This window comes from Chiloscyllium punctatum, chromosome 35 (genome assembly GCF_047496795.1).
Source record: "Chiloscyllium punctatum isolate Juve2018m chromosome 35, sChiPun1.3, whole genome shotgun sequence".
Classification (NCBI taxonomy): Eukaryota; Metazoa; Chordata; class Chondrichthyes; order Orectolobiformes; family Hemiscylliidae; genus Chiloscyllium; species Chiloscyllium punctatum.
Window position 1 is genome coordinate 15,172,930 of NC_092773.1, and position 26,583 is coordinate 15,199,512.

The 26,583-nt window shown below is 41.5% G+C and overlaps 1 protein-coding gene and 1 long non-coding RNA gene across 3 annotated transcripts in view; one reads left to right on the forward strand and one right to left on the reverse strand.

Annotated features, from left to right (window-relative positions):
• On the forward strand, window positions 1-22,716 carry myl7 (myosin, light chain 7, regulatory). The gene is made up of 7 exons (XM_072554044.1): window positions 1-35; window positions 4,806-4,913; window positions 16,178-16,253; window positions 16,739-16,843; window positions 20,084-20,162; window positions 21,081-21,129; window positions 22,404-22,716. The coding sequence occupies exons 1-7, from the start codon at window positions 33-35 to the stop codon at window positions 22,506-22,508; spliced, it is 525 nt and encodes a 174-aa protein (XP_072410145.1). The 5' UTR covers window positions 1-32; the 3' UTR covers window positions 22,509-22,716.
• LOC140459686 (uncharacterized) overlaps window positions 1-26,583 on the reverse strand; it is a 36,755-nt gene that overhangs the window by 5,000 nt on the left and 5,172 nt on the right. For both annotated transcript variants that reach the window (XR_011953847.1, XR_011953848.1), the window contains exon 2: window positions 14,429-14,520. This is a non-coding gene — a long non-coding RNA (uncharacterized lncRNA). The remainder of the gene's footprint in view (window positions 1-14,428; window positions 14,521-26,583) is intronic.

Sequence of the window (26,583 nt, forward strand, 5' to 3'; positions counted from 1 at the left end):
TTGGTATTTGTTTCTAATAGCAGCTCCACAAAATGGTAAGTAATCAAATATCTTTCTGATTTCTATATATATGTTAGTCCATTGTTTTCTTAGTGTGGTACACATTATCAAGATCAAATGAAGTTAAAAAATATTTGAAATAGGTCACTTCATGCTAAACGTTTTTGCTTTCCTTGGTAATTTATTTCTGCCTCTCTTGCTCTTAATTTTTCCAAAAAGGCAGAACTTTAATTCTTCCTTTTGTTTCAACCTTAACTAAAGATTAACATTTTCAAGCTAAATAAGCTCGAAGCAAACTTTTGCTATAGTGGTGAGTTTTAAAGTTTTTAATGATTTTACAGGATAATACTTGACTATTAGGAGTCTTATTTCAATCAAATAAGTTATTTTGTGGGAATGGTTGCAGAACAGCCATTTTTTAGTTTCAGTGATCTCACAAATTGTGAAAACCAGTTTGGACAGGTCACAAAAACAATGACACAACTGAGCTTAATTACTTCAGAGGATCATATTGTCAATGTGTAAGAATGTTCACATTTAATGAAAATTGAAAAGTTTTGAAGTCATCACTGTAAATTAACAGGGAATTCAGTGGATATTATTTCTTGCTTCTTATATGAGTTTATATTATTTCTTTGATTTTAAATATTGACTGCAAACATCTTTTGGGATGCATTTAGATTAGATTAGATTACTTACAGTGTGGAAACAGGCCCTTCGGCCCAACAAGTCCACACCGCCCCGCCGAAGCGTAACCCACCCATACCCCTACATCTACATCTCCCCCTTACCTAACACTACGGGCAATTTAGCAATGGCCAATTCACCTGACCTGCACATCTTTTGGACTGTGGGAGGAAACCGGAGCACCCGGAGGAAACCCACGCAGACACGGGGAGAACGTGCAAACTCCACACAGTCAGTCGCCTGATAAGTCCACTGAAATGGAAAAAAACTGTGTTTTAATTGTTAACAATGAATAAACTATGTGCTTAGCTGCCTTCACAAGTCTGTCAGAAATTGGGTAACTATTATTGAGCCCTATTTGTGTCTAACTTCCTCAATGCATAATAAGCCTTCATTGTAATTGACATCGATATTTTTAAATGCTCTCTTTTTGCATTATTGCTTTAAAGCTTGGTTGTTTTCTGTCAATAACCTCAGTGACAGGATGGGATTTGTGGCCACCAAGAATATTGTTGAGAAGTCCAAGTAGTCGTGATTTGTTTGTAGACTTGCCAGAATTAAACACTGGTACCTTCAGGGAAGCAAAGTGGAGACTACACTAAATCGTTATGGTGTTGAAGCATTGACAACAAGGGTCAACAATATCATTTTTTACTCACTTTGCAGAAGCACATTTAGCTCTTTCAATCCTACAACCTTTAGAGGTCACTTCACTCCAACAATTCTTCCCTCATCTGCAGAACTGACTTCAATGGATCTGATGTGGAGATGCTGATGTTGGACTGGGGTGGACAAAGTCAAGAATCACACACACACACACACACACACACACACACCAGGTTATAGTTCAGCAAGTTTTTTAAAATCACAAGCTTTCAGAGCGCTGCACCTTTGTCAGGTGACTTCACTTGACAAAGGTGCAGCTCTCCAAAAGCTTGTGATTTAAAATAAACATGTTGGATTGTAACTGAGTGTTGTGTGATTTCTGACTTCAATTGTTCCACCATTAGTGCATGTCTTCAGCTCTCTAGGTCCTCAGATCATTATTTCCCAGGCCTCTCTGCATCTCTACCTCTCCTCCTTTAAAATGACCCTTAACACCTACCTCGAAAACAAAGTGTTCATTCTTCTGTCATCACTTAGTGTTATGTGGCCCAGTGTCAGCCTCTCTTTGATAATGATCCGTTAAAGCATTTTGGCTGCAATGGAAATTTGTAGTGATTTTTTAATAATTCTTGGAATGTGGTGTTGCTGGCTAGATCTGTACCTCATTGTCCAGAGGGCAGTTAAGAGTCAACCATATTGTTATGGATTTGGAGCAACATGTCACACAGACCATGTAAGGGCGGAAAATTTTCTTCCTGAAATGACATGAGTGAACCAAATGGGTTTTTACAACAATCAACTTTGGGTTTTATTCCAGTTTTTAAAAATTAAATTCAAATTCCACCATTTTCTGTGGTGGGATTTGGATCCATACCCTCAAAATATTGCACAATATACAATACAGGAACAGGCCCTTCAGCCCACCAAGCGTGCACCAATTCCTAATCCTTACTTATTTCCCACGCACAGTTTCTATCACTCTGTTTGCCTGCAATTCATGTACCTACCAAGAAATCCATAAACATTGCTAATGTGCCTGCTTCCGCCAACTCTACTGGCAGTGTGTTCCAGGCACCCACTATCCTCCATGAGAAAAATTCTCCCTGCACTTATCCTGATAAACTTGTAATTGATCTTTTCGCCCTGGGAAAAAGCCTCTGGCTATCTTCCCTATCTATGTCTCTCATAACTTTTACCTGATGCTATAGATTCTGAATCCAGTGACTTGATCACTGTGATACCACCTCCCTGAGTAGAGTGCTGTTCCTGATGTAGAAATGCAGATTTTATTCCCATAAGAAACTGGGCATGAATATCATAGTATTGAAGAATCCAAAAGATATTTATTCCGATTGAATATTTTACACAAACCTTACATTCCTCAAATATGGAATGGTCTGAGCTAAGATGAAGCTATTCTTTTAACACAGAGGAGCATACTTCCTGTCAAGTGTGTTGCTTCCAATGATCTGAGGTAAAATGCAGTGGGAGATCTTTATATCCTCAGCAGTGACGAGATCTTAAAAATACTGCCAGACTCACCCATGAGACACAACATGACAGTTGTGACAACAGTTTTGTCATTTTGAGAGTTCAATCATTTGTATTTGTACAGTGATTGTAATATCTTAATTTTACCTTAGTAACTAATACATGTATTTCATCTGATTTTTAAGAACAAAACTGAGAGTTTTTTTGATTTACATATTAAAATATAAACATTTCGACTCTCATGACTATTGTTAAATTCTTCACATCTTATGTGAACAATACATTTACACTCAGAAAAATTAAACATCTGAAAGGCAGACGGTAAGTCGTCCTTAAAAAAAACCAATGAGAGATAAATTAATGTTATACAAAAAAAAAGATGTTTAGCAATCTGATGCAGAATTTTCAGATGATATTATGTTTGAAAATGTTATCTGGTTTCAATGTAATTGAGACTATTATCTCAGATAATGTAGTGAATGGAGTGATTGACAAAATTTTATGCAGCATAACAAAGACTGACAGTGACTTACAGATCTCGATAATGATTACACTTTGGCTTGGCAAAATGCAGAACAATGGACACCAACTGTTTGTGAATGAAAGAAAGGAATATCTGTAACTGTGATCGAGGGTGTTGTGCTGGAAAAGCACAGCAGGTCAGGCAGCAGCCGAGGAGCAGGAGAATCGACGTTTTGGTCATAAGCCCTTCATGACAATGATAATGAAATGTTGATTCTCCTGCTCCTCAGATGCTGCCTGACCTGCTGTGCTTTTCCAGCACAACACCCTCTGCTCTGACCTCCAGCATCTGCAGTCCTCACTTTCTCCATGTCTGTAATTATACCCAAATTCCGTGACCAATTGACGGATCAAAGAGAAGTAAATGACATTTGGATTTACCAGAACAAACTAAATTGGTGGAATCAGGATTGCTCGATAGATCTTAATGCAGTTAAGGGGAGTGGAATGTAAATAGGACAGAAAAGAAAGATCTACATGCAATTCAATGGTATCCAATACCCCAAAAATCTGATTATTAATCTTTGTGCCACACTAGTCAGACAATGCTGTCAACAACAATCTTTATTGAATAAGGGATTCATCATGACAGATTTTGAGTATGAGCTTAAACAGGTTGTTGTGACTTGAATGGCATGGTGACTCAGTGGTTAGCACTGCTGCCTCACAGCCCCAGGGATCCGAGTTTTATTGGAGTCTCGGGTGACTGTATGGTGTTTGCATGTTCTCCCAGTTTCCTCCAGGTGCTCCCATTTCCTTCCACAGTCCAAAAATATGCAGGTTCGGTGGATTGACAATGCTAAATTACCCATAGTGTACAGGGATGTACAGGCTAGGTGGGGAAGCCATGGGGTTTGCAGGGTGACATGGATAGGGAACGGGGTGGGTGTGGGTGGGATGCTCTTCAAAGAGTCACTGTGGCCTCAATGGGCTGAATAGCTGCTTCCGCACGATAGGGATTCTGTGATTTCATGTGGATCACTGGTGAAGACAGATTTGGCATATGGCTCATATTTTGTATGGATTGGAGTTTGATGAGAACACGGTGACATGTGCATTTTAAGGAAGGGGAGAATTGGCCATGAAGAACAGCTGGCTTATATCGTGTAATAGTGGAAGGATGGCTGACCTTGAAAGGGTATCTCTGCAGATTCTTCTCTTAAGATTTCAATGGGTGGAGAAAGTTTGTGAAGTGTTGTTCAAGTGAATTATATATCAGTTAAGATGAGGATGGAGAGAATTGCAAATGCCAGACAGCATTTTCTTGATCTAAACTTTGTTTAAATTGATACAGCAGCTGATAGAACCCATCTTAATATCTGTTCCATTCATTTGTTTTAATAATGATAGATTCTGCTTTCTCTTCTCATGAAAATAATGAAGTTCTCAATGATTTGTACCTTATTCCCTGACAAAATAACTATAACAGATACATAGACTTCTCGTTTGCTGCTTTGAGATATAATGGTTCCTGTCACATTGTCTTTTGGGGATTTTAGGCAAGCAGGAAAGCAGCTCGAGGGAAAGCTTCATCCAAACAGAACCAACGAAGCTCATCGAATGTTTTCTCCATGTTTGAACAATCTCAAATTCAAGAGTTCAAGGAGGTGAGGAGTCCATGTACTGTACTGTTCGTGATTATTGTTATGATTGAGGCTGTTATGTCGTCCCACGACACCTTAGGTCACAACATAATATCAAAAGTTGTTACAGTTACTGACATGACCCATTAAATTCTGTGTTTGTATCAGGTTTTAACAAAAAAGACCTGTCAATTAGGATTGAAAATAAACAAGCATGACTGGTTTATTGTCAAAGCAAAACATATTCTCCAAGATGCAATAATTAGTTGTTGGGAACAGAGAACAGTAATTACTTATCCCTCTAAATATCCCTAAAACACAAATGGAAACATTTTTTGTGATAAATGGAAAGAATTGGATTCCTCTGTGAAAATCAGCCTTCTAAAAAAGACCTTATGAACCACCTGCCTTTTCAAGACCCTCCACCCATCTGATTCTAGCATAAATATGCCACTCATTATTCCTAAAATAACTCAGGTCTCACTGGATAGCTGCTGAAAGATTAGCATGCCTGGTGCTATTTGAAAGCTCTTTGATGAGCACAGGCATCCCAAAGCTGCTTTGCTCGGTGATGGACAATCATTCTGAAGATGTCAGAGAAGGGGAAAGAGACATCATGATTCTCTGACAAGGACAGGTCCTCGTGGAAGGGTTAGTGCAAAGCAGGGGAGTCCTCTTCCTCGAGGACCGGCAGAGGAGGCCACACCACTGGACGCTGGCAGCCTGGTCTGAGATCACCACTTGGCTAAGTGCGGTCTTACTCATGTGGAGGACTGGCCAGCAGCTCGGCAAGGAGGTCAGTGATGTTGTCCACTCTGCCTGGGTAAATGTCACAGCCTTATCTCTCACTCTCTCTGTGACTATACCCACCTCCTGCCAATGGTCAGGTTCAACTACTCTCAATATTTCCTGCAACATTTTGCACTTGTTCTTGATCAGCCCACAACTCCCAAACCACGAACCCTGCATGTCCTCTGCACTTCCTACCCACTTGGCCGGGACACCTAGTCACCTGTCGACTTACTCCAGCACTAACTGTGCCATCCACTTTCACCTCTCTCAATGCTTCCCTTTTTCTCAGAGCAGGAGCAAACAGCCCTTCCATAATAAGGAGGAAGGACCCAGGATGGGTAGAAGAGTGCTCAATATCAGGTTCTTGCCCGTTACGAGGAGAGAATCTTGTCTCAGCATGTTCAATTTGCCAGGGATTATTGGGCCCATGTTCTCAACTGTGCGCATTCACTCTACTGTCAGTGTCATTGATTACACACCAGTTTGAACCATTAGCTGAGATTCCCTCTCTCATCCTTGAACTAACCTCACATTAGGAGAAAGTGAGGACTGCAGATGCTAGAGAATCATAAGTTGAGAGTGTGGTGCTGGAAAAGCATAGCAGGTCAAGCAGAATCCAAGCAGCAGGAGAATTGATGTTTTGGGCATAAGCCCTTCATCAGGAATGAGGCTCAATACCTCACATTGGTGGTTTTGCAGTCTCTTCTACATAACCACCCACTCAAGGTGTGATCACGCCATTTTCTTTCACCATGCATAGTTTCAACTTTCAGGACAATGGACGATGACAACAAATGTAGTTCAGCCACGGGTCTCCAGCCTCTGCTTCTAAGCGTTGGTCAGGCCCCTAAAATCCAGATCCGCTTCCTGAGAGACCTTCATATGAACCCATTGGCTTCTGAACTCTCCATTTCTCCACTCAGTTCATTGACATGAGCCTTTAACTGCCCACCTCTACCCCCCAGCCTTGACAACGTGGCAAATGAGATGAACATGCCACAGATGGACATATGCTCCTCCCCACCTTGGAACAGGATATTCCTGACCGTAGTAGAACACCCTGCCCACATGATCAAATTCCAATCCGTGCCTTAGGACACAAACCTTTTACAAATGCAATAGTCCAATCTTCAAAAAATTGTCATCCCCTCTTTTGTACAGCTTGTAGCTTCTAATCTCGACAAATAGCTTGTGGAGTCCTTGATCCATAGCAACAGCTTCCTCCCCATCCTCAACTCCTTTTCCTCATTTCTCTTGATAAATATGCTAAGTGATCATGGTGACTTGAGTGACTGAACTGGACAGTTCTGGGGCAGATGTCCTATCCTCCCAGTCTAGCTGCTTTGGAGCCACAGCATTGACCATGAACTGCTGTCTGGACTGTCGATGGATGAACAGCCTGAACATCCTGACTGGATGCCTGACTGTGGCCAATTCCCTCGATTGGTATCGAAAGCCTGTCCTTGACTTACTTGCTAGGCCCCCCTTACTGATGGGTGCCTTGATGGACTTGGATGAGATCACTTCCCTAAGACTTTGAGACATCACTGCCTGCTTATAGTACATGCAATGCATTTGCAGGTGTAAGGTTGATATTGCATTCTTCTGTACTGCAAGATTTATGCTCCTTTGACAAAGGACTGTTAAGCGGCATGACAAGGTGCCTAGTTATGTAGCCATGCAAATTGGGAAGGTAAGTATGCTGTGAGCATGCAAATAGAGTGCAAAGAGAGCAAGTGAACAACCTTGAGATGCAACCTGGTCAGATCTAGTGTGCAGTGTATCCTTTCATCGCCAATTGCCATGTGCTCTGAAATGTGTGTCTTGACTTAATAACCTCATACAAGTGGATCGGAGAGATGCTGTGGGGATCCTTAGATGTTGACAGTCTTTAGATGAGGGGTATTTGTGGCTGTGAACAGAGCTGCTGTTGCAAAGTGAGCAACATGGAGGCTGTTCACAGCTACTGGTGAGCTGAAGTCACCGAGGTACATGCTCTGACATCCAGGTTGAGAATTCACAGTGCTTACTTTTCTTGTGGCAGGTTGTAGATTGAAAAGTACAAACTAATGAGGCAGGATTAATATGGAAATAGTTCACTTAATAGGCAATTCATTAATGTTGATGTATATTTTATTCCACAAATCCGAACGACACATGTTTCTGTACAATGATAAATGCTTTATTATCGGACAGCCAGCATGAGATTCTCAATGTCCCCAAAAGTAGTTGTGTGTCTACTTACGGTGTCACTTCTTCACAAATCTCTGCTCTACACACAAATACAGTATTTTTGTAGGAATTAAACAAAAGTTGTATAAGTCACATGGTCGATTGTCATTACATTGGTTAAGATAATCAATTATTATTTTACAATGCCCAGTGATTGTCGATGTCCTGTGATAACGAGTGGATGGATTAGAGGGATTGCTTATTGTATTCTTCATAATCGTGTGTTGATGGGAAGAGATTAAAATAGAAGGGCTTTGCTTGTGGTCAATGGGGGATTCACATATCTATGTTAATAGGGAGATAATGGGAGCAGGAGACAGTTAATAGGGTTATGGCCAAGGCTATCAGTCTTGTCCAGGGAGGGAAAATACCTTTGCCTTAGGCTGCAAGTGGAATCCACATGTATGGCTCCTGAGATTCAGTTCCCCGAGAGTCAGCCAGCTCCCCTACTGAAATGTCCTATCTCATTTTGTAAGAGGACAGACATGCAATTGATACTGCAGTGAGTCCTCTTAGCAATGGAATGTTTAACCCTTGAGTCCATAGTATGCCATGAAAAACTAGTAAAAGATGGAACTGATCTCTTTGTGGCTTTCTAACTTCTTCATTGCTACCTCGCAAGAATCTTAGCTTGACACTCAGAACGTATTTAAAAGCTGTTGTTCCTGATGGGCCTTGGTGGACTTCTTGCATAAGCCTGCCAATTTCTTGTCATAGTCCACACTGTTGAGGCTTCTGTAAGATTCCAGTCAATGTATCAATCTACCAGCCACACAGAGAGCATAAAAAATACACTTGTTGAATTTCTCACTGTTTAAATCTAAAATATGATTAGTTTTAACTTATGGGAACCATTAGACCTCACACAGACCGAGTGAAAATTTCAGGCCTGACATGCCCATTTGTCTCTCATAAAAGTAACATATTGTCAATTCTGGAGATCTGAAAGTGCTGAAGAGACTCAGCAGGTGACGTATCATCCATGGAGAGAGTAAAACAGTGGACCCATTGAGAGCAATGTGAATCAACTTTGAAACTGAAGGGGACTGAAAAAGTCTGTTTTCTGTGCTGTTGACAAAGTAGAAGGGAGGGTGACTGGAGTCTTCATTTCAAAAGGAATGAAGAATAAAAATGGGGAAGTCTTGTTAAAACTGTACAAGGCCATAGCTGGAATACACTGAACAGTTTTGGGCTTTTATGTAAGGAAAGGTACACTAGCATTTGAGGCAATCCATAGAAGTTTCATTCGATTGATACTCGGCATGGAAGAATTTCCATATGAGACACGGTTGACCAGGTCTGGCTTGTACTCATTAAAATTTAGGAAAATGAGAGGAGATCTTAGTTAAACACAAGATTTTTAGGGGCCTTGACAGGGTAGATGCTGAGAGATTATTTCCTTTTGTGGGAAAGTCTCGGGCCAGAGGACAGCATCTCTCCGGGATTGGCTTTCAATCGAGCACTGTGTCAAGGCGAGGTTGAAAGTGTCCACATGAGAAAAAGATGGTGTCGTGAAATGGCAGGGAACTGGAAGTTTGGGGGCATTCTTAAGGACTGACTGGATGTGTTTGGCAAAGCAGTTAGACCATAACGCCATCAGACAAAGGAGCAGAAATTAGGCCATTCAGTCCATCAAGTCTGCTCCACGATTCAATCATGGCTGATAAGTTTCTCAACCCTCTTCTCTCGCTTTCTCCCTGTAACCCTTGATCTCCTTTACAATCAAGAACCTATCTATCCCAGTCTTAAATATACTCAGTGACCTGGCCTCCAAAGCCCTCTGTGGCAGTGAATTCCATGGATTCATCAATCTCTGACTGAAGAAGTTTCTCCTTATCTCTATTCTAAAAGATTTTCCCTTTACTCGAAGGCTGTGCCCTCAGGCTGTAGTCTCTCCTACCAATGGAAACATCTTCCCAATATCCACTATGTAAGTATTCTGTAAGTTTCAATTAGTTCCCCCCTCATCCTCTAAACTCCATCGAGTATAGACCCAGAGTCCTCAAATGTCCCTCATCTATTAAGCTGCTCATTCCGGGGACCATTCTCACGAACCTCCTCTGGACCTGCTCCAGGACCAGTACATCCTTCTTGAGATATGGGGCTCAAAACTGCACACAATTCTCCAAATGTGTCTGACCAGGGCCTTATAGAGCCTCAGAAGTGCATCCCTGCTTTCATATTCAAAATAAATAGTCATTGCATTTGCCTTCTTAACTACTGACTCAACCTGCAAGTTTACTTTGAGAGAATCTTGCACTAGAACTCCCAAGTCTCTTTGCACTTCAGACTTCTGGTTTTTAGAAAATAGTCTATGCTTCTATTCTTCCTTACCAAGGTGCATGACCTCACATTTTCCCCCTTTGTAGTCTATCTGCCACTTCTTTGCTCATTCTCCTCACCTGTCCAGCCTTCCCGTCTCCTCAATGCTGCCTGTCCCTCTACCTATCTTTGTACTGTCTTCAAATTTAGCCAGAATGCCCTCAGTTCCTTCATCTAGATCGTTAATGTATTATGTGGAAAGATGTGGTCCCAACACTGAGCCTTGCAGAACATCACTTGTCATCGGGTGCTGTGCTGAGAAGGACTCTTTTATTCCCACTCTCTGCTTTTTGCCAGACAGCCAAGCTTCTATCCATGCTAGCACCTTGCCTCTGACAACATGGTCTCTGATCTTACTCAGTAGTCTCCTGTGCAGCACCTTGTCAAAGGCCTTCTTGAAGTCCAGGTAGATAACATCCATTGGCTCTCCTTGGTCTAACCTACTTGTTACTTCCTCAAAGAATTCTAGCAGAACCTCCCCTTGAGGAAATCATGCCAACTCTGCCCTATTTTACCATACACTTCCAAGTATTCAGAACTCACACCTGAGGTTAGGCTAATTGGACTGTAATTTTCCGTCTTTTGCTTTACTCTCTTTTAAAACAGGGATGTTATGTTAGCGATTTTCCAGTCCTCTGGGACCCTCCCTGATGATAGCGATTCCTAAAAGATCACCATTAAAACCTCCACAATCTCTTCAGAACTCTGGGGTATAGTCCATTTGGTCCAGATCCATCTTCAGGTCATTCAATTTTTCCTGCACCGTCTCCTTGGTGATGGCCACCAGCTCAGCTCTGCCCCTTCACTGTCTTGAATTTTTGGGATATTCCCGATGTCTTACACCGTGAAGACTGACACGAAGTAATTATTCAGTTCCTCAGCCATTTCCTTGTTCCATACTACTATCTCTGCAGCGCCATTTTCCAGCGGCTCAATGTCGACTTTAGCCTCTCTTTTGCTCTTTATATATCTAAAGAAACTCTTACACTCTTACTTTGTATTACTGGCTAGTTTACCCTCATATTTCATCTTCTCCCTCCTTACTTGTTTTTTGTTGCCCTCTGTTGGTCTTTCTGAGCTTCCCAACCTCTGGTTTCCCACTGCCCTTCACCACATTTTCTGCTTTCTCTTTTGCATTTATACTATCCCTGACCTCACTAGTCAGCCATGATTGCCTCATCCTCCCTGTACCATACTTCTTTCTCGTAGGGATGATTTTTTGCTGTGTCTCCTGAATTACTCCCAGAAACTCCTGCCATCACTGTTCCACTGTCTTTCCTGCTAGACTCCTCTCCCAGTCAATTGTACCCAGCTCCTCCCTCATGCCTCTGTAATTGCCTTTATTCAGCTGTAATAGCGTTATCTCTGATTCTATCTTTTCCCTGTCAAATTGCAGAGTAACTTCAGTCATATTATGATCACCGCCTCCTGAGGATTCCTTCACCTTAAGCTCCCTTTATCAAGTCTGCGTCATTGCACAAACGAAATCCAGTATTGCCTGTTCCCTAGTGGGCACCACCACAAGCTGCTCCAAAAAGATATCTCATAGACATTCCACAAATTCCTTTTCTTGCAATCCACAACCAACCTAATTTTTCCCAGGTGCATATTGAAATCCCCATTACCACTGCAACTTTGCCTTTCCTGTATATCTTGTCTATCACCTGGTGTATTTTGTGCCCCAGCTCCTGACCACTCAGTTATTCAGTCTGCTTTTGGTCTCTTCAGTGCACAGGAGGCTACTTTGTGAGCAGCAAATGCAGTATACTAGATTTTAAAAAGTACAAGTCAAATATTGCTTCGTTTGGAAGCTGTGTTTGGGGCGTTGGACAGCAAGGATGCAAAAGGAAGTGTTGAACACCAGACCTTCTGCAATGGTGTGAGAAGATGGCATGGAGGGCTGGGGGGTGAGGAGTTTAGAGTGACAGAGGAGTAGAAAGGAAAGAACAATCCCTGCAGCATGCTTACAAGAGCTGGGAGGGGAAGATGTTTTCAGTGATGACATCCTGCTGGAGGGAGGGAAATTGTGAAGATTGATCCTTTAAGTGCAGAGGTTGTTGGGTGGAAGAAGAGGATGAGGGGAATCTTGTTGTTTTTTTTGGGTTGGGAAGGGAAGTGGTGAGGACAGATGTGCTTGAAATGGGTTTGACACCATGGAGGGCCCAGTCACCCATAGTGCAGGCAAATCATCAGTTGAAGACAAAGGAAAACATGTTGAAGGCAACTAATGGAACACAAACGGCAGCAGTGGTTAGCACTGCTGCCTCACAGCGCCAGAGACCCGGGTTCAATTCCCGCCTCAGGTGACTGATTGTGTGGAGTTTGCACATTCTCCCCGTGTCTGCGTGGGTTTCCTCCGGGTGCTCCGGTTTCATCCCACAGTCCAAAGATGTGCAGTTTAGGTGAATTGGCCATGCTAAATTGCCCGTAGTGTTAGGTAAGGGGTAGATGTAGGGGTATGGGTGGGTTGCACTTCGGCAGGGCGGTATGGACTTGTTGGTCCAAAGGGCCTGTTTCCACACTGTAAGTAATCAAATCTAAACAAACAACAAAGATGGAGAAACTGGGAGAATGGAAATAAGTCCTGACATGAAGTGGGGTGTGAGGAGCCACAGCCAAGAAACTAGAGGGCATAGGTGAGAGGAGAAGGATCTGAGGGGAAACATTTTCATACAGGGGATGGTATGTGAATGGAATGAACTGCCAGAGGAAGCGATGGAAGCTGGTACAGTTACAACTTTTAAAAGGCATCTGGATGGGTATATGAGTAGGAAGGGTTTAGATGGATATGGGCCACATGCTGACAAATAGGACTGGATAAGTTTGGGACAGATAGTTGGCAGGAATGAGTTCGACTGAAGGGTTGGTTTCTGTGCTGTATAACTTGACTTGATGCCAACTGAGTATCACCCAAGCAGCCATTCGTTTCCTATTTTCAATAATTTTATATCTCTATAAAAATAAATGCTTGAAGAAAATGATTATTAATTTCACCATTTTATCCTCGAGGGTTGCACACACATGTTTGAAGAACAGTCAAAGCAGATTTGAAACTTTAACTCTGTTTCTATCACACCAAATGGTGCCAGATCTGCGGGGTTCCTCCAGCATTTTGTGTTTGTTTCAGATTTCCAGCTTTCATTGTATTTTGCTTTTATTACACACAATAATGTTGCTCAGATTGATCCTCAAGCCCAGTCCAGACGAATCATGCAGGATTGGCAACCCCACACTGTGGAGGTCAGGAGTCCTGTGCAGCAATAAAACTGCTGAGTAAAACTTGCAGCTGAACCTTAGCAAAAACTATCCTGGAGACATTGTTGTCAAATTTCACGTAGGGTTTCTTTCTGTGTGGCTGACCACTTTGTCTCATATTGTCTTCCCAACTCACCTTATGAATTGTGCACAAGATCCCACGGTATCTCGCTTGTCCTATTCTCCGACTTGGTGCAGGTGGAAGTACCAGTCACTGTCAGGACCTCGCCGGATTCCCAGTGCTGGTGCCATTTTTAATGCCTGGCCATGCACCTGGTCAAGTGTAAGTGGTCTGCAACTGCCCTCCACGTTCATTTTACTTGCCCCAGACATGTCAGACATGGAGTAATTGGAATCCCACTTTGCTGACCAGGACCTGGAGGACCTGCTGGGCTGGCTATGCTTGTCATCACTACTCATGGAGTGTTCCCTGAGATGTTGGTGTTGGATGGAGGGTCAGAGTAGGAGCAAGCTAGAGGCACCAGGTCATCATTCTGACCTTGATGTTGGAATTGTCACCATCCATTTTTTTTAATCTGGTGGGTGGGAGAATGGGAAACTGCACATCCAAAAGGAGAGAAGATGCAAGAATGGGGATGTTAATGCATATAAATCAGCCTTTCACCACCCATCTAGCTGTTTAACACTAGGTTGAAAATAGAATTTAGTGTTCTTAGCAGTGAGAAGCTAATCACTGGCCTTCTCACCCAATTTTGCGAACTTTCTAATCACGGTCCATGCCATTGAGGGGCTGGAAAAGATCTGCCCTTTGTCGTAAGTGGCTTTACAAAGTGACTTTCATGGCAGTAAATTTGTTGTTGAAGGCTCACTCATTGACAGGCACTCAGATCATTCAAATCCATGTGCTCTTATAAGTCGTGCAGTTTTGTGTGGTTTCTTAATTTCCAGATTGCTTCCTTTGAATTTTCTCCCCTTACCTGTCCGTATAAGCATCATCTCACTTGGAATTGCTTCTGTTCTTCTCCTTTGAACGAACCAACAACTGGAGGAGAGGTCCATCAGTATCTGCCTAAGTTACCAGGAGAAAAACGGCAGTTAGATCAAATAAGACAGGAAATGAACAGTCGTCTACTAGTCCGATCAACCAAGAAATATTTTCTTTGATATTTCTGAAGCAATGCTGGAGAAGAATACATTTCACCAGGCTATAACTGACCTTAGCAGTCTTCTGAGACAGGACCCATTGCCTGCTGGGTGAGTGACCATGCTTTACTCGTGGCTGTCAAAGTCACCACACAAGGAGCTATTTTCCCATTGGCTCCTTCCAGATTGCTGCAGGGGACATGATATAACAGTATTCAGTAATGTTGCATTCTGCACATCAGAAGCTGAACTATCAGCTTGTGTAAAAGGAGTCCACTTGATCAACGTGTGACTGATATTTAATCAGCACAAAAAGCAAGATTTGAATGACAGTATTTTTCAATATGAATGACCTCTGCAGGTACATTGTGATATTAGCCACCTCTACCAGTGCATTGTCCTGGGGAAGGGTTTTTGGAGGTAGTTCATTGTCACTAATCCTCCTGTTCTTGAGCCTGTCTCATGAGTAGCCACTGTGGATCAGAAATGGAAAAGGTAACAGGTATTGTTGCATGATAGTAGCAAGTATAGCTATATTTCTCAGACATGATGACAAGGACCTTCAGGAGCTGGTAGAGATATATCTGGTCCCTCTGAAAGCTTGAATAGAGCTGCCAAGAGCCAAATGTCACCTTGAGCAGGAAAACCACATAGAATTATATGGCCCGGTCCTCCAAGACCTTTCCCACCTCTCTGGAAATGTTGAAGCCATTATTTCAGTGAATGCCAAGAAACCGATACAACACACTCAGAGCTGGGACTTTTTAAATCGGAGATTATTTTCCATCAGAGAAAATATGTTGGGATACAGTGTCTGAGTAATCTGTGACACAGTAAGTGGTCAGCCTACTACTGGGACTAACAAGAGACTTTGAACCTATGTTTCCCAAAGCTGTGCACCACTGAAAGTTTCCTCACATTGTCTGTCTCTGCGTAATCTAATTTCTGGAGAATAATTCATCAGCAACACTAGTGGCATTGTGTCATTCAACTCTATTGGTATAGCGTGATATATTCAATTACTGCTGGAAGCCATTATTTCTGGTGACTGATGGTGGAGTTGGACCAGCATGATCTTCCTGGCCAATTTTGATTGTTTTGTTCACAAGGTCAACAAAGACCATCCAAATGAAGTGTTATTTCTGATGACAGCTGTTCATCCTGTCGTGGCCAGATTTTACAGTCAGATTTCAATTTCATGCTTGACACAGACTTCTCAAATGTAACAAATGGCAAGTTTGAGGCTTCTTGTCTGGTTGACATGAAAATCCACTGGCTAAAAATGGACTTGGAGTTAAAAATCAGATCCATGGATTTTGTAAGAAGCAGAGTAAGTGATGCTGGGGTGTTACAAAAGTAAAAATTATTCAAGGTGAAAGAATTTGGACTTTGTGTTTTTTAAGCAGGATAAGGATTCAATGTATTTCCGAGAAAATTAGTTTTTGGAACACATGGAAGCACAGGAATGACAGATCTGATTGCAATACAGTCTATATTGTAAAGGTAATTCTCAGGCTGGTGAAGATCACATGATAAATGATGCGCGTGCAATTACTGACCAAACCTCTGTCATGGATCCCCAGGCCTTCGGCTGCATTGATCAGAACCGAGATGGAATTATCAGTAAACAGGACTTGAAGGAGACTTTCATGCAGCTGGGTAAGTGAACTGGATCAGTTCTTGCTATTAATCTTCGGTTTTCCTTTCTGTCCAGTAGTTTCAAAACATTACAAGCATTATGTGATTTTTCAACATGTACGAAAAGACTTAAGATGATATTTTCTAATCACCTTGTTCAGAAATGTTGGGACATACCTCCCAAAACACATGGGATGTGAATCCAGGTCCCCTGGGATATAGGTAGGCACCCTATAATTGCAGCAGAAGAGCCCTGTCCAGTGATTTCAGTCTTAAAGCATTTACAGAGATGAATGGTGTCTGGGATTCAGTATGACTGGCTGGAGAGACTGACAATGGTGCAAAAGTGCTGCAGTTGGTCCATGGTACTGATGGCTGATGCTTACTGGTTTTTAGCCCCACAGACCAATCCAATTTCTCCAGGAAGACACTGATCCAATTGTTAAAAAAAAAGAAATGCTATCTGCAGGTGATATGAACATTAACCTGTTTGAATATATTTATAGGTAAATTGAATACCAGTGATGAAGAATTGGAAGAGATGTTGAAAGAGGGAAAGGGGCCAATGAACTTTACAGTGTTCCTCAGTCTATTTGGAGAAAAACTGAATGGTAACGTTAAAACAGCGTTCTGACAGCAACTGGCTTATTCAATAACCTAATTCATATATGTGATGGATCTCAAATCTTAGCATTATCTTTTTAAGAGCACTGGAAAGATTTCTTTCTATTTACTTCATGTCTGACAGTGCAGTGGTAATGTAACCCATATTTGGAAGATGCCCTTGCCTCTGAGTCAGAAGGTCATTGGGTTTGATTCCAGTCCAGGTATTTGGGCATGAAACCTAGGCTGGCACACCAATGCCATCTTTTGAATCAAGTGTTAAAGTGAAATGTTACAACAAGGAGGTGAACCCCTCTACTAATGAAACCAAACAACCAGAAAGGCTCACTTTGCCTCATCATCTGTTAAAATATGAGTGACAGAGAACTCCCAAATTCCACTACTTAAAAAAAACATCAATTTAATTTTTTAACTCTAAAAGTGAACATTAAACAACAATTATTCACAATTCTAAGCCCCCTCTCTTAACTGCTTATTATTTGCCTCCAAATTAATAACAATATGCTGTTACAGTGAGACACTTGTTAAAATTACATCAACTTAATTTCAAAGCCACACAGCTGCTGTTGTCTTTTGTGACTTCACTCTTCTTGCTGCTGAATTCCCTGGATCATCTTCTTTCTTTTTACTGCGAGTATGATTCATATGAAAAGATATCTTTTAATACAGAGCGTTGCTTAATTTCTTGGATCTGTCTTGATAGCAGTTGCTCTCTCTCCAATTTTAAAAATGCCCACATTTTTATTGTCCCAACATTGGATCATCACATTGGTTTGATGTTGGTAAAACAATAAATTCAAACTCAAATTGGGTTTTAGTATCCTGCGACATAATTTAAACTGATTGGTTACATTCAAATTGTTGTCAAAATAACAACCAAAACTCAGGTATCTATTTCACAACCAAATGTCACACATTTTCAATTTTCCAGGAACTCTGGGACTGCCATCTAGTCACCTACACAGGGGTTTGTAAGCTCTCAGTTCAGAACAGCATTCATTCTCTCTTAAAAGTACTGTACATGCCTTCAACTTCATAACAAAACTCTCTGTGCTCCATCAAGTGTATCTAAATGGCATGAATGTTAAGAAAAGCAGGGTAGTTCTCACCTGCAATGTCACCATTATTTGTACCTCAACGAGCATCACTCTATTACAAAATGCGTGGGACCTTGCTGTTATGGACCAGACCAGAACCCCTCAAAATATTGCAAGAAAGTAGTCCAGATCCTAACTTTGCTAGTTGTTTTAGAGTCATAGAGATGTACAGCATGGAAACAGACCCTTCGGTCCAACCTATCCATGCCGACGAGATATCCCAACCCAATCAAGTCCCACCTGCCAGCACCCAGCCCATATCCCTCCAAACCCTTCCTATTCATATACCCATCTTAAATGTTGCAATTGTACCACCCTCCATCACTTCCTCTGGCAGGTCATTCCATACACGCATCACCCTCTGTGTGAAAAAGTTGCCCCTCAGGTCTCTTTTATATCTTTCCGCTCTCACCCTAAACCTATGCCCTCTAGTTCTGGACTCCCCGACCCCAGGGAAAAGACTTTGCCTATTTATCCTGTCCATTCCCTTCATGATTTTGTAAACCTCTATAAGGTCACCCCTCAGCCTCCGACGCTCCAGGGAAAACAGCCCCAGCCTGTTCAGCCTCTCCCTACAGCTCAAATCCTCCAACCCTGGCAACATCCTTGTAAATCTTTTCTGAACCCTTTCAAGTTTCACAACATCTTTCCGATTGGAAGGAGACCAGAATTGCACGCAATATTCCAACAGTGGCCTAACCAATGTCCTGTACAGCTGCAACATGACCTCCCAACTCCTGTACTCAATACTCTAACCAACAAAAGAAAGTATACCAAACGCCTTCTTCACTATCCTATTTACCTGCGACTCCACTTTCAAGAACCTATAAACCTGCACTCCAAGGTCTCCTTGTTCAGCAACACTCCCTAGGATCTTACCATTAAGTGTATAGGTCCTGCTAAGATTTGCTTTCTCAAAATGCAACACCTCACATTTATCTGAATTAAACTCCATCTGCCACTTCTCAGCCCATTGGCCCATCTGGTCCAGATCCTGTTGTAATCTGAGGTACCCTCTTCGCTGTCCACTGCACCTCCAATTTTGGTGTCATTTGCAAACTTATTAACTGTACCTCTTATCCTCGTATCCAAATCATTTATGTAAATGACAAAAAGTAGAGGACCCAGCACCGATCCTTGTGGCACTCCACTGGTCACAGGCTTCGAGTCTGAAAAACAACCCTCCATCACCACTGTCTGTCTTCTACCTTTGAGCCAGTTGTGTATCCAAATGGCTAGTTCTCCCTGTATTCCATGAGATCTAACCTTGCTAATCAGTCTCCCATGGGGGACCTTGTCGAACGCCTTACTGAAGTCCATATAGATCACATCTACTGCTCTGCCCTCATCAATCTTCTTTGTTACTTCTTCAAAAAACTCAGTGAAGTTTGTGAGGCATGATTTCCCACGCACAAAGCAGGGATGCAGCTGGCAATTTACTTAGCTTTAAACAAAACAGAATTTATTTACCAGATTACTGAATGAAACACAAACAAAAGAGAAAAGAATAACTTGACAATTCCAAAAACCCAACTTAATGATGCTGTTCCAAATACTTTCTACAATCCCCATAAACACCCCTTGGCACAGGTCTTATAGGAGGTCTTATAGGAGAGAAGTCAGAGAGAGGAGGTCAGCATCGACCCCCTCTCTTGGATCCAACAGCTTCACAACTCTACTGTTTGATAACCAAACCGAACATGGGAAAAGCTGAGCTGGGAGAACTTGTCACGCCCCTTTCACTGTGCAAGTGTCTTTTTAAACTTACAAGCCTGAGGCAGTATCTGCTAGCGATAATCAAACTGGGCCTAAAACCCTTCAACTTAGATTTTTCGGAGTCTGTGTCTTATATGACCTCTCTGAAAAAAAACAAAGACAACATAACATTGTTAAAGGAGCAACCTCATGACATCACTGAGTGCAAATTGGTTGCTGCATTTCCTAAATCACAACAGATACTGCACTGCAAAAACACTTGTTTGGCTACAAAGTGTTTTGAGATGTTCTTATGGGTGTAACTACAAGTCTTTCTTTCTATTTTCATTGCCACATCATGCAATTTTAGCCATTCCAGCCCAAATGCCGGTGCTAGCAAGGGCAATTAATTTGAAGTTTATTTTATCTCAATAGGAAGTGACCCAGAAGAAACCATCTTAAATGCCTTCAAATTGTTTGATCCCCAAGGAACAGGGCATGTCAAGAAGGATGAGTGAGTTGCAAAGTCACTGCAAATGTTGCATGAGGCTGTACTTTTAGTATTTCAGCTGATACCTTCTTCCTGTAAATTTTCTGATATTCAGCATAATGTGATTAGCATCAGAGCTTCTTGATACAAGCTACTTAATGACAGTGTGGAGAAAGTGAGGACTGCAAATGCTGAAGATCAGTGTTGAAAAGGGTGGTGCTGGAAAAGCAGTCAGTCAGGCAGCATCCGAGGAGAAGGAGAATCTTTTCTGATGAAGAGTTCATGTTCGAAGCATCGACTGTCCTGCTCCTCAGATGGTGTCTGACTGACTGTGCCTTTCCAGCACCACACTTACTGACAGTGTGTCCATAAATCGATCAATGCAGTTGTTTACTTATGGTGATGCTATTAGTTGTCTTGCTACTAGTTTTCTAACACTTTGAGAGTTGGAAGCACTGACTGATGGAGAGACGGAGTTGTTATAGTGTTCAAGATTATACTTGTCTGTACGTGCAGCCCTTTAGAATAAAATGCTTTGGAGTATGGCAACACAAAGTTATGTCAATGATTGAGTAATCCGTGGGCATGGACTGATAATCCAAAGGTGTGACTACTGCGAGTTGACAGGCAATTTCACTTCAAATAATTTGGAAGTAAAAAGACAGGACCTTTATTGATGACCTTAGAAACTTCTCTGGCACATAAAACGATGTAGTATCCTGAAGACGTGAAAAGTGCTCTTGAATGACACATTACATTTGTTCAAATCACTGACCAAGGATAAAGAAAAGGCTGATTAGATTTCATGCATTTGAACTAATGGTGGATTAAACTAAGATAATTCCATACCATTAAGTTTAATCCACTCATGATCAAATTTAGAAAAAAAAACATTAATATCTTGCATCTGAACATTGGGTATGCTTTTCTCTTGCTTTACAGATTTAAGAGACTCCTGATGACACAAGCCGATAAATTCAGTGCAGATGAGGTGAGATTTTACTCTCTAAAATTGTATCACATTTGAGATACCTCAGATTCAAAGGTTTTCCCATTTTGACTTTAAGTGAACTAGACCAAACCCACAATTCTATTTGAGGTGGAACGGAACCCTTCAGGGAACATGCTTATTCCAGAGAAACTAACTGCCCACAAGATGGGGCTCCAACTTGTGGAATGCAAATTTTTACCGAGTATGGTTGTCTCATAGATGATTGATCCTTCTCAGAGTGAAAAAATTGCTGGTTACTCTGAGTTGTTTCAAGTCTTTGCCCGAGCAACTTCACAGTATGAAACTTTTTGTTTGGTGATTGACCCTTACCCAAGTAAGGAGAGTTGAAAGGAGAGATGAAAGGGGATTAACAAAACAATGAGGGATCTGTCAGAATAGATCAGGAAAACTGTTCCCATTGTGGGAAGGATCAGGACCTGGAGGGCACAGATTGGTAAATGAATCAATGAAGACATGAGGAGAGACGTTTTCATGCAGCACGTGGTTGTGATCTGGAAGGCACTGCCTGAGAGTATAGTTGAGGCAGGATCAACCAAGGCATGACTCAATCAATCAAAGCCAATAAGATTATTATCTGAGATGAAAGAATGTGCAACGCTCTGAGAAGAAGGCTTATAAGGAGCACAAGTAAAACTTGCTTGTCCAGAGAGCTACCACAAATGGAATAGATTGAATATTCTCTTTTTAAATGCTATTGTGCTCAGCTGCGCAGACCAGAAAGTCTAGATTTAATTCCCAGGCTAGATATTTTGTAATCAACCTGGTCAGAGATGTTATTATTTGAACCTGGGCCTGCTGGCTCAGAGATAGAGATAGGTAAATGACAACTGCACCACAAGAGCTTCTCGTATTCCCCTCCTGTGCTGTCAACAATCTGTTACTTTAGGTGGTTATCTAAATGAAAGGAAACTTATCTATCAATTGCACGTTCTCTAATTGGTGAAGACTAATGGTTCAGTTGGATTTTCTCTAATCAAGACTGAATAAACCTGGGGTGTCAGGCATGAAGAATATCCTGAATTAAAAGGGATAAAGAAAGTGGGGTTGAAAAGCACAGAGTTTATGATTATTTTCATAGTTTTATGAAATTGTAATTTGTTCTTTCACATCAAAAAAAAATTTAGTGTTGCAAAGGTGTTTAAAAACCAATCAAATTATATTGCCTAAATGTGTGTTACCCTGACAGCTGTGTGACCTGGTGTTATATGCTCAGTGCTTTCATAATTTCTATTCCTGTTCCTTTCTTCCCACAGGTAGAGCAGATGTTTGCTGTGACTCCCATTGATGTTGCAGGAAACATTGATTATAAGTCACTATGTTATATCATCACACATGGAGATGAGAAGGAAGAGGCTTAGTTTGAATGTTGTTGGTGTGTGGCTTCTGCTGTCATTAATAAAAACATCAGTGATAATGATCATATGAATCATCTCCAAATAAAACATCGCTACTCAAAGTGGACAATTTATCCTTCGATGTTTAGCTGAGCACAACTGCTCATGTCAGATTGTCACGCTCACTCTTGTACTGACTAATGGCCACTAATAAATCATTTATTTCATGCCATTTTGTCACTTTCCCCTCTTGTTGTGAAGTTGTTAGCTTTTCACTGGAATACATTCCTCTGATTCAATAATTCTAAGTTTTTGTGCATGATTCCTGAGACTGTGGATACTGACTGGAGATTCGGTTATTGAGGGGTAAGCCTGGCCACACACAAATGCACACTTTACTGGGAGGCATGCGATAGTAATGAGAGACGGGAATCTGTGTGACGTTTCTGTCCTGACCCTTGCACATTGAATGGTATTTGGCACAGACTGTGTCAAAGTTGGAATCTTCCCGTTCCATATGACTCAATGACTGACTGAATAAACACCCTGTACCATTGTTGGAAAGTATAGCGCTGGAAAAGGACAGCAGTTCAGCAGCATCTGAGGAGCAGGAGTATCGAGGTTTCAGGCACAAGCCTGTCACAAAGCTAGTCCCTTGTTTGCTAAAAGCTGTTCCTTGGCTCAAGAATACTCTGTCCTTGATTTTTTTTTGTGAGAGGTAATAAACCGTGCCAGGCTTCAATCAGTCTATTTTGGTACAGATCAACAGGATTTTGAGAGGCCTTTTGTTCATATGTAAACAAATGAAACTTCAGGCCAAAGTGGTCATGTTTTAGAATTGAAGAAGAGTAAAAAGAAAGGGGAGTGGTCAACTCTCCAGCTGAACGGGTTTATTTCAATCTTGAACTGGTTGGAAGTTCAACAGGGAGCTGTGTGGAAACTCTCTCTCCCTTTCTCCCCCTCAACTTCAACCTGTAAGCATGTGTTCCATTTATACTGGTTTTTAAAGGGAGTTTACTTATTAGGACTGTTGTGTATATTTGGAACAGCATAATTAAGTCTCATTGGATAGGTTGAGTTCCAGAAGGCTTCTTTATTCTATTCTTTGTGTATCATAGACAAAAATGTATTCACAAAATTAGACAGCTTTAAAATCTAGTAGTCAATCTAGCTAACTCAATCCAGGTAGTTTTCACTGTACACTTAGGAAACAAATTGCAAAATTACGGTCTGAGCTGCCTGCTTAAGAATGTCTTGAGTAGTCTCAAGCCTCATGCCTGCTCCTCGGATGCTGCCTAGCCTGCTGTGCTTTTCCAGCACCACACTTTTCGACTCTGATCTTCAGCATCTGCGGTCCTCACTTTCTCCTACCTTGTGTCATTGGCCATGCTTAATATACTTCTTTTTCAATGGTTTGATCGTACTCAGGCAAGCTTGCCTCGGTAACAGCCGGCACACATTTTGCAAATTTGGGTTTTTTGGCTGTTCCTCCATTTTTACTTTCCAAAACTGGTGTCACTTCAATTTCATGGAAAGATTCAGCAACAAAATCAATTGACTCAATGTCTTTGATCAAGTTAACGTGTTAATTTCTCTGTGTATGTGTCTGTGGGGGAATACCTTTGGTCACGGGCACTTGAATTCTTCATTCCCAATGGTCATGGTCAGATTGGAGTCTGTCCACTCAAATTGAAGGGATGTTTAATCAGCGGCTACTTCTGTTGGAGGGAAGCTGAGGTACTCAATCCTGGTAATTTGAAGTGGAAAAGAGAAAATAATTCTGAAAAGGGAGGGAAACTCATCATAGAATCGGGGATCATTTACGGACATAATTAAGTAGCGAGGGAACATCAATGTTTGCCACTATGATGGCCGATCATGTTCATGGTAATATTTGTTTGAATAATGCCTAGTTGTGTCTTTTCAAGCTCTCATATACATGTGAGGTTCTGTTTTTGTTGTCTCACTTCTTCCTAACGAATAAATTAACAGTTGGTGACTTTAACAACTTCTAACAGGATTGAAATTCACCCTTTGCTTCAGTGAGAGGTTGAAGTTGCATCATCATAGAATTGTCTTCAGGTTGGTGTATCTTGAGAAGGTACACAGTGCAGCATGATGTTTGGCAATGACCATACCATCGGACCAGGTCTTAGTGGATCATGTTCATCGGAAGGTATCGTTCTGAGTGGTGTGTGGGAACATTTGGAAACTTGGTACTGATGAAGAGGATAGAGAATGCTTGGAAGAAAGGCTGTATTGCTGGGAGAACCCTGAACAACTAGGCTAAGCCTCCGACTCAAGCATGACTTGTGTTGCCTTCCATTCTCATGCAACTTGTAAATGTGCACAGGAAAATTGAAATTAGCTGCAACCACCCCAGAAGTGGGCAGAGTCTTTTATTTTCTTTTTGAGCATGTGAGCTCTGCCTGTGAGCAACATCAGGCCCTTCAAGGGGCAATTTTATATTCATCAGGCATTTTCATCATCCACACTGAAATCATCAGTAATCATTGTATCATGTTTGTGAAATGCATGCAATGTGCAAATGAGTGAAATGCAAATCCTGGTGATAAGGCAATTTGACAGTGCTGTTGGTTATTATTGATTGAAGATTGACATGTCTCTGTAAACCAGACTTTAAGTGGCACGTGTGGTCCACAATCCACAAAGACAGTGCCAGATATGTAGGTTGCACAAAGTTACAGACCCAATTTCCTTGTTGTGGGAGTATTGGGGAACAGATCTTGTTCCATCTTAATATATTGCATGACTTATTTTTAAAATTACACACCATAGGTCTCAAACCACATCCAGGGATGAGAACTCCTGTTGCTGTTACAACTATGAGTGTGGACTGCTTCTAGAGACTGTTTGCAACCAGCAAGGTATGAACTGGTCAAAAACCAACTACATGTTTAATAGAATATCCTTTTTTGTCATGTGTACTCCAGTACTAAAGTACAGGAGTGCAGTGAAAAGTTTTTACAATGGCTGCCTCCAATGACACCACCTTAGCTACAAATATTGGATACAAAAGAGGAATAAAAGAAAAATTAGTCATTATTCCCGACCGGCTGTGTCACAGCTGCACTGGAGAGTCCAATCTTGTGTCTAACTTGACACGAGCGAAATCAATCATCATTCCAGACGCATGTTAAATTCCAATGACACAAATAGCTTATTTCTCTGAATTTATTTATAACAACATAATAATACATAGAATCCCTACTGTGTGGAAATAGGCCATTGGACCAACAAGTGGACACCGATGCTCTGAAGAGTATCCCAGCCTAGCCCATTCCCCAATAATCACAGAACAGTTCTGTGTCACATGAAGAGGAACAGATGCCACTACTTTTAAAATTTTGGATTTCTCAAAAATTTTTCAAAGCTAGATGAATGAAAAGGGTTGCTTTTCAAGATAAGCCAACCTGAAGACAATTCTATGATGATCCAACTTCAACCTCACGCTGAAGCCAAGGTGACACATGGGTTGACCACGGTCAGTCTTGCAGATCAGTCATACTAGATAGTTTTTTTTTGAAGTGATATATTATTGTCACATGTACCAAGGTACAGTGAAAAGTTTTGTTTTGCATGCAGTACAGGTGGATCATACCATACAGTGTGCATTAAGGTAATAGAATAGAGCAAGGACTACAATGTTACAGCTGCAGAGAAGGTGCACAGAGATCAACATTAAATTTGAAATTGGACAGGTCCATTCAGAAGTCTAATAACAGCAGGAAAGAAGCTGTTCTTGAACCTGCTGGTCCATGTGTTTAAGCTTTTGTATCTTCTGCCTGATGGACAAGGTCAGAAGAGATAATAACAAAGGTGGCAGGGTCTTTGAAGATGTTGGCCGTAGAGACATCATGATATCATTTTGGGGGTGGGGGATGCAGATGGATTTTTCTTGCAATGGGCAGACAATGGATGTGATAGAAATGCATGGAAAAGCAGTTGACGGTGAGGTGTCCCCACTGAGCGAGTAGGAAGCACAGAAGACAGGAAGGGTTTGTAATTTGGGAGGACAAATCAGCCGACAGCCATTGAAGGGATGTGATAGTGAGAATTGCCATTCATGAGGCTGGTG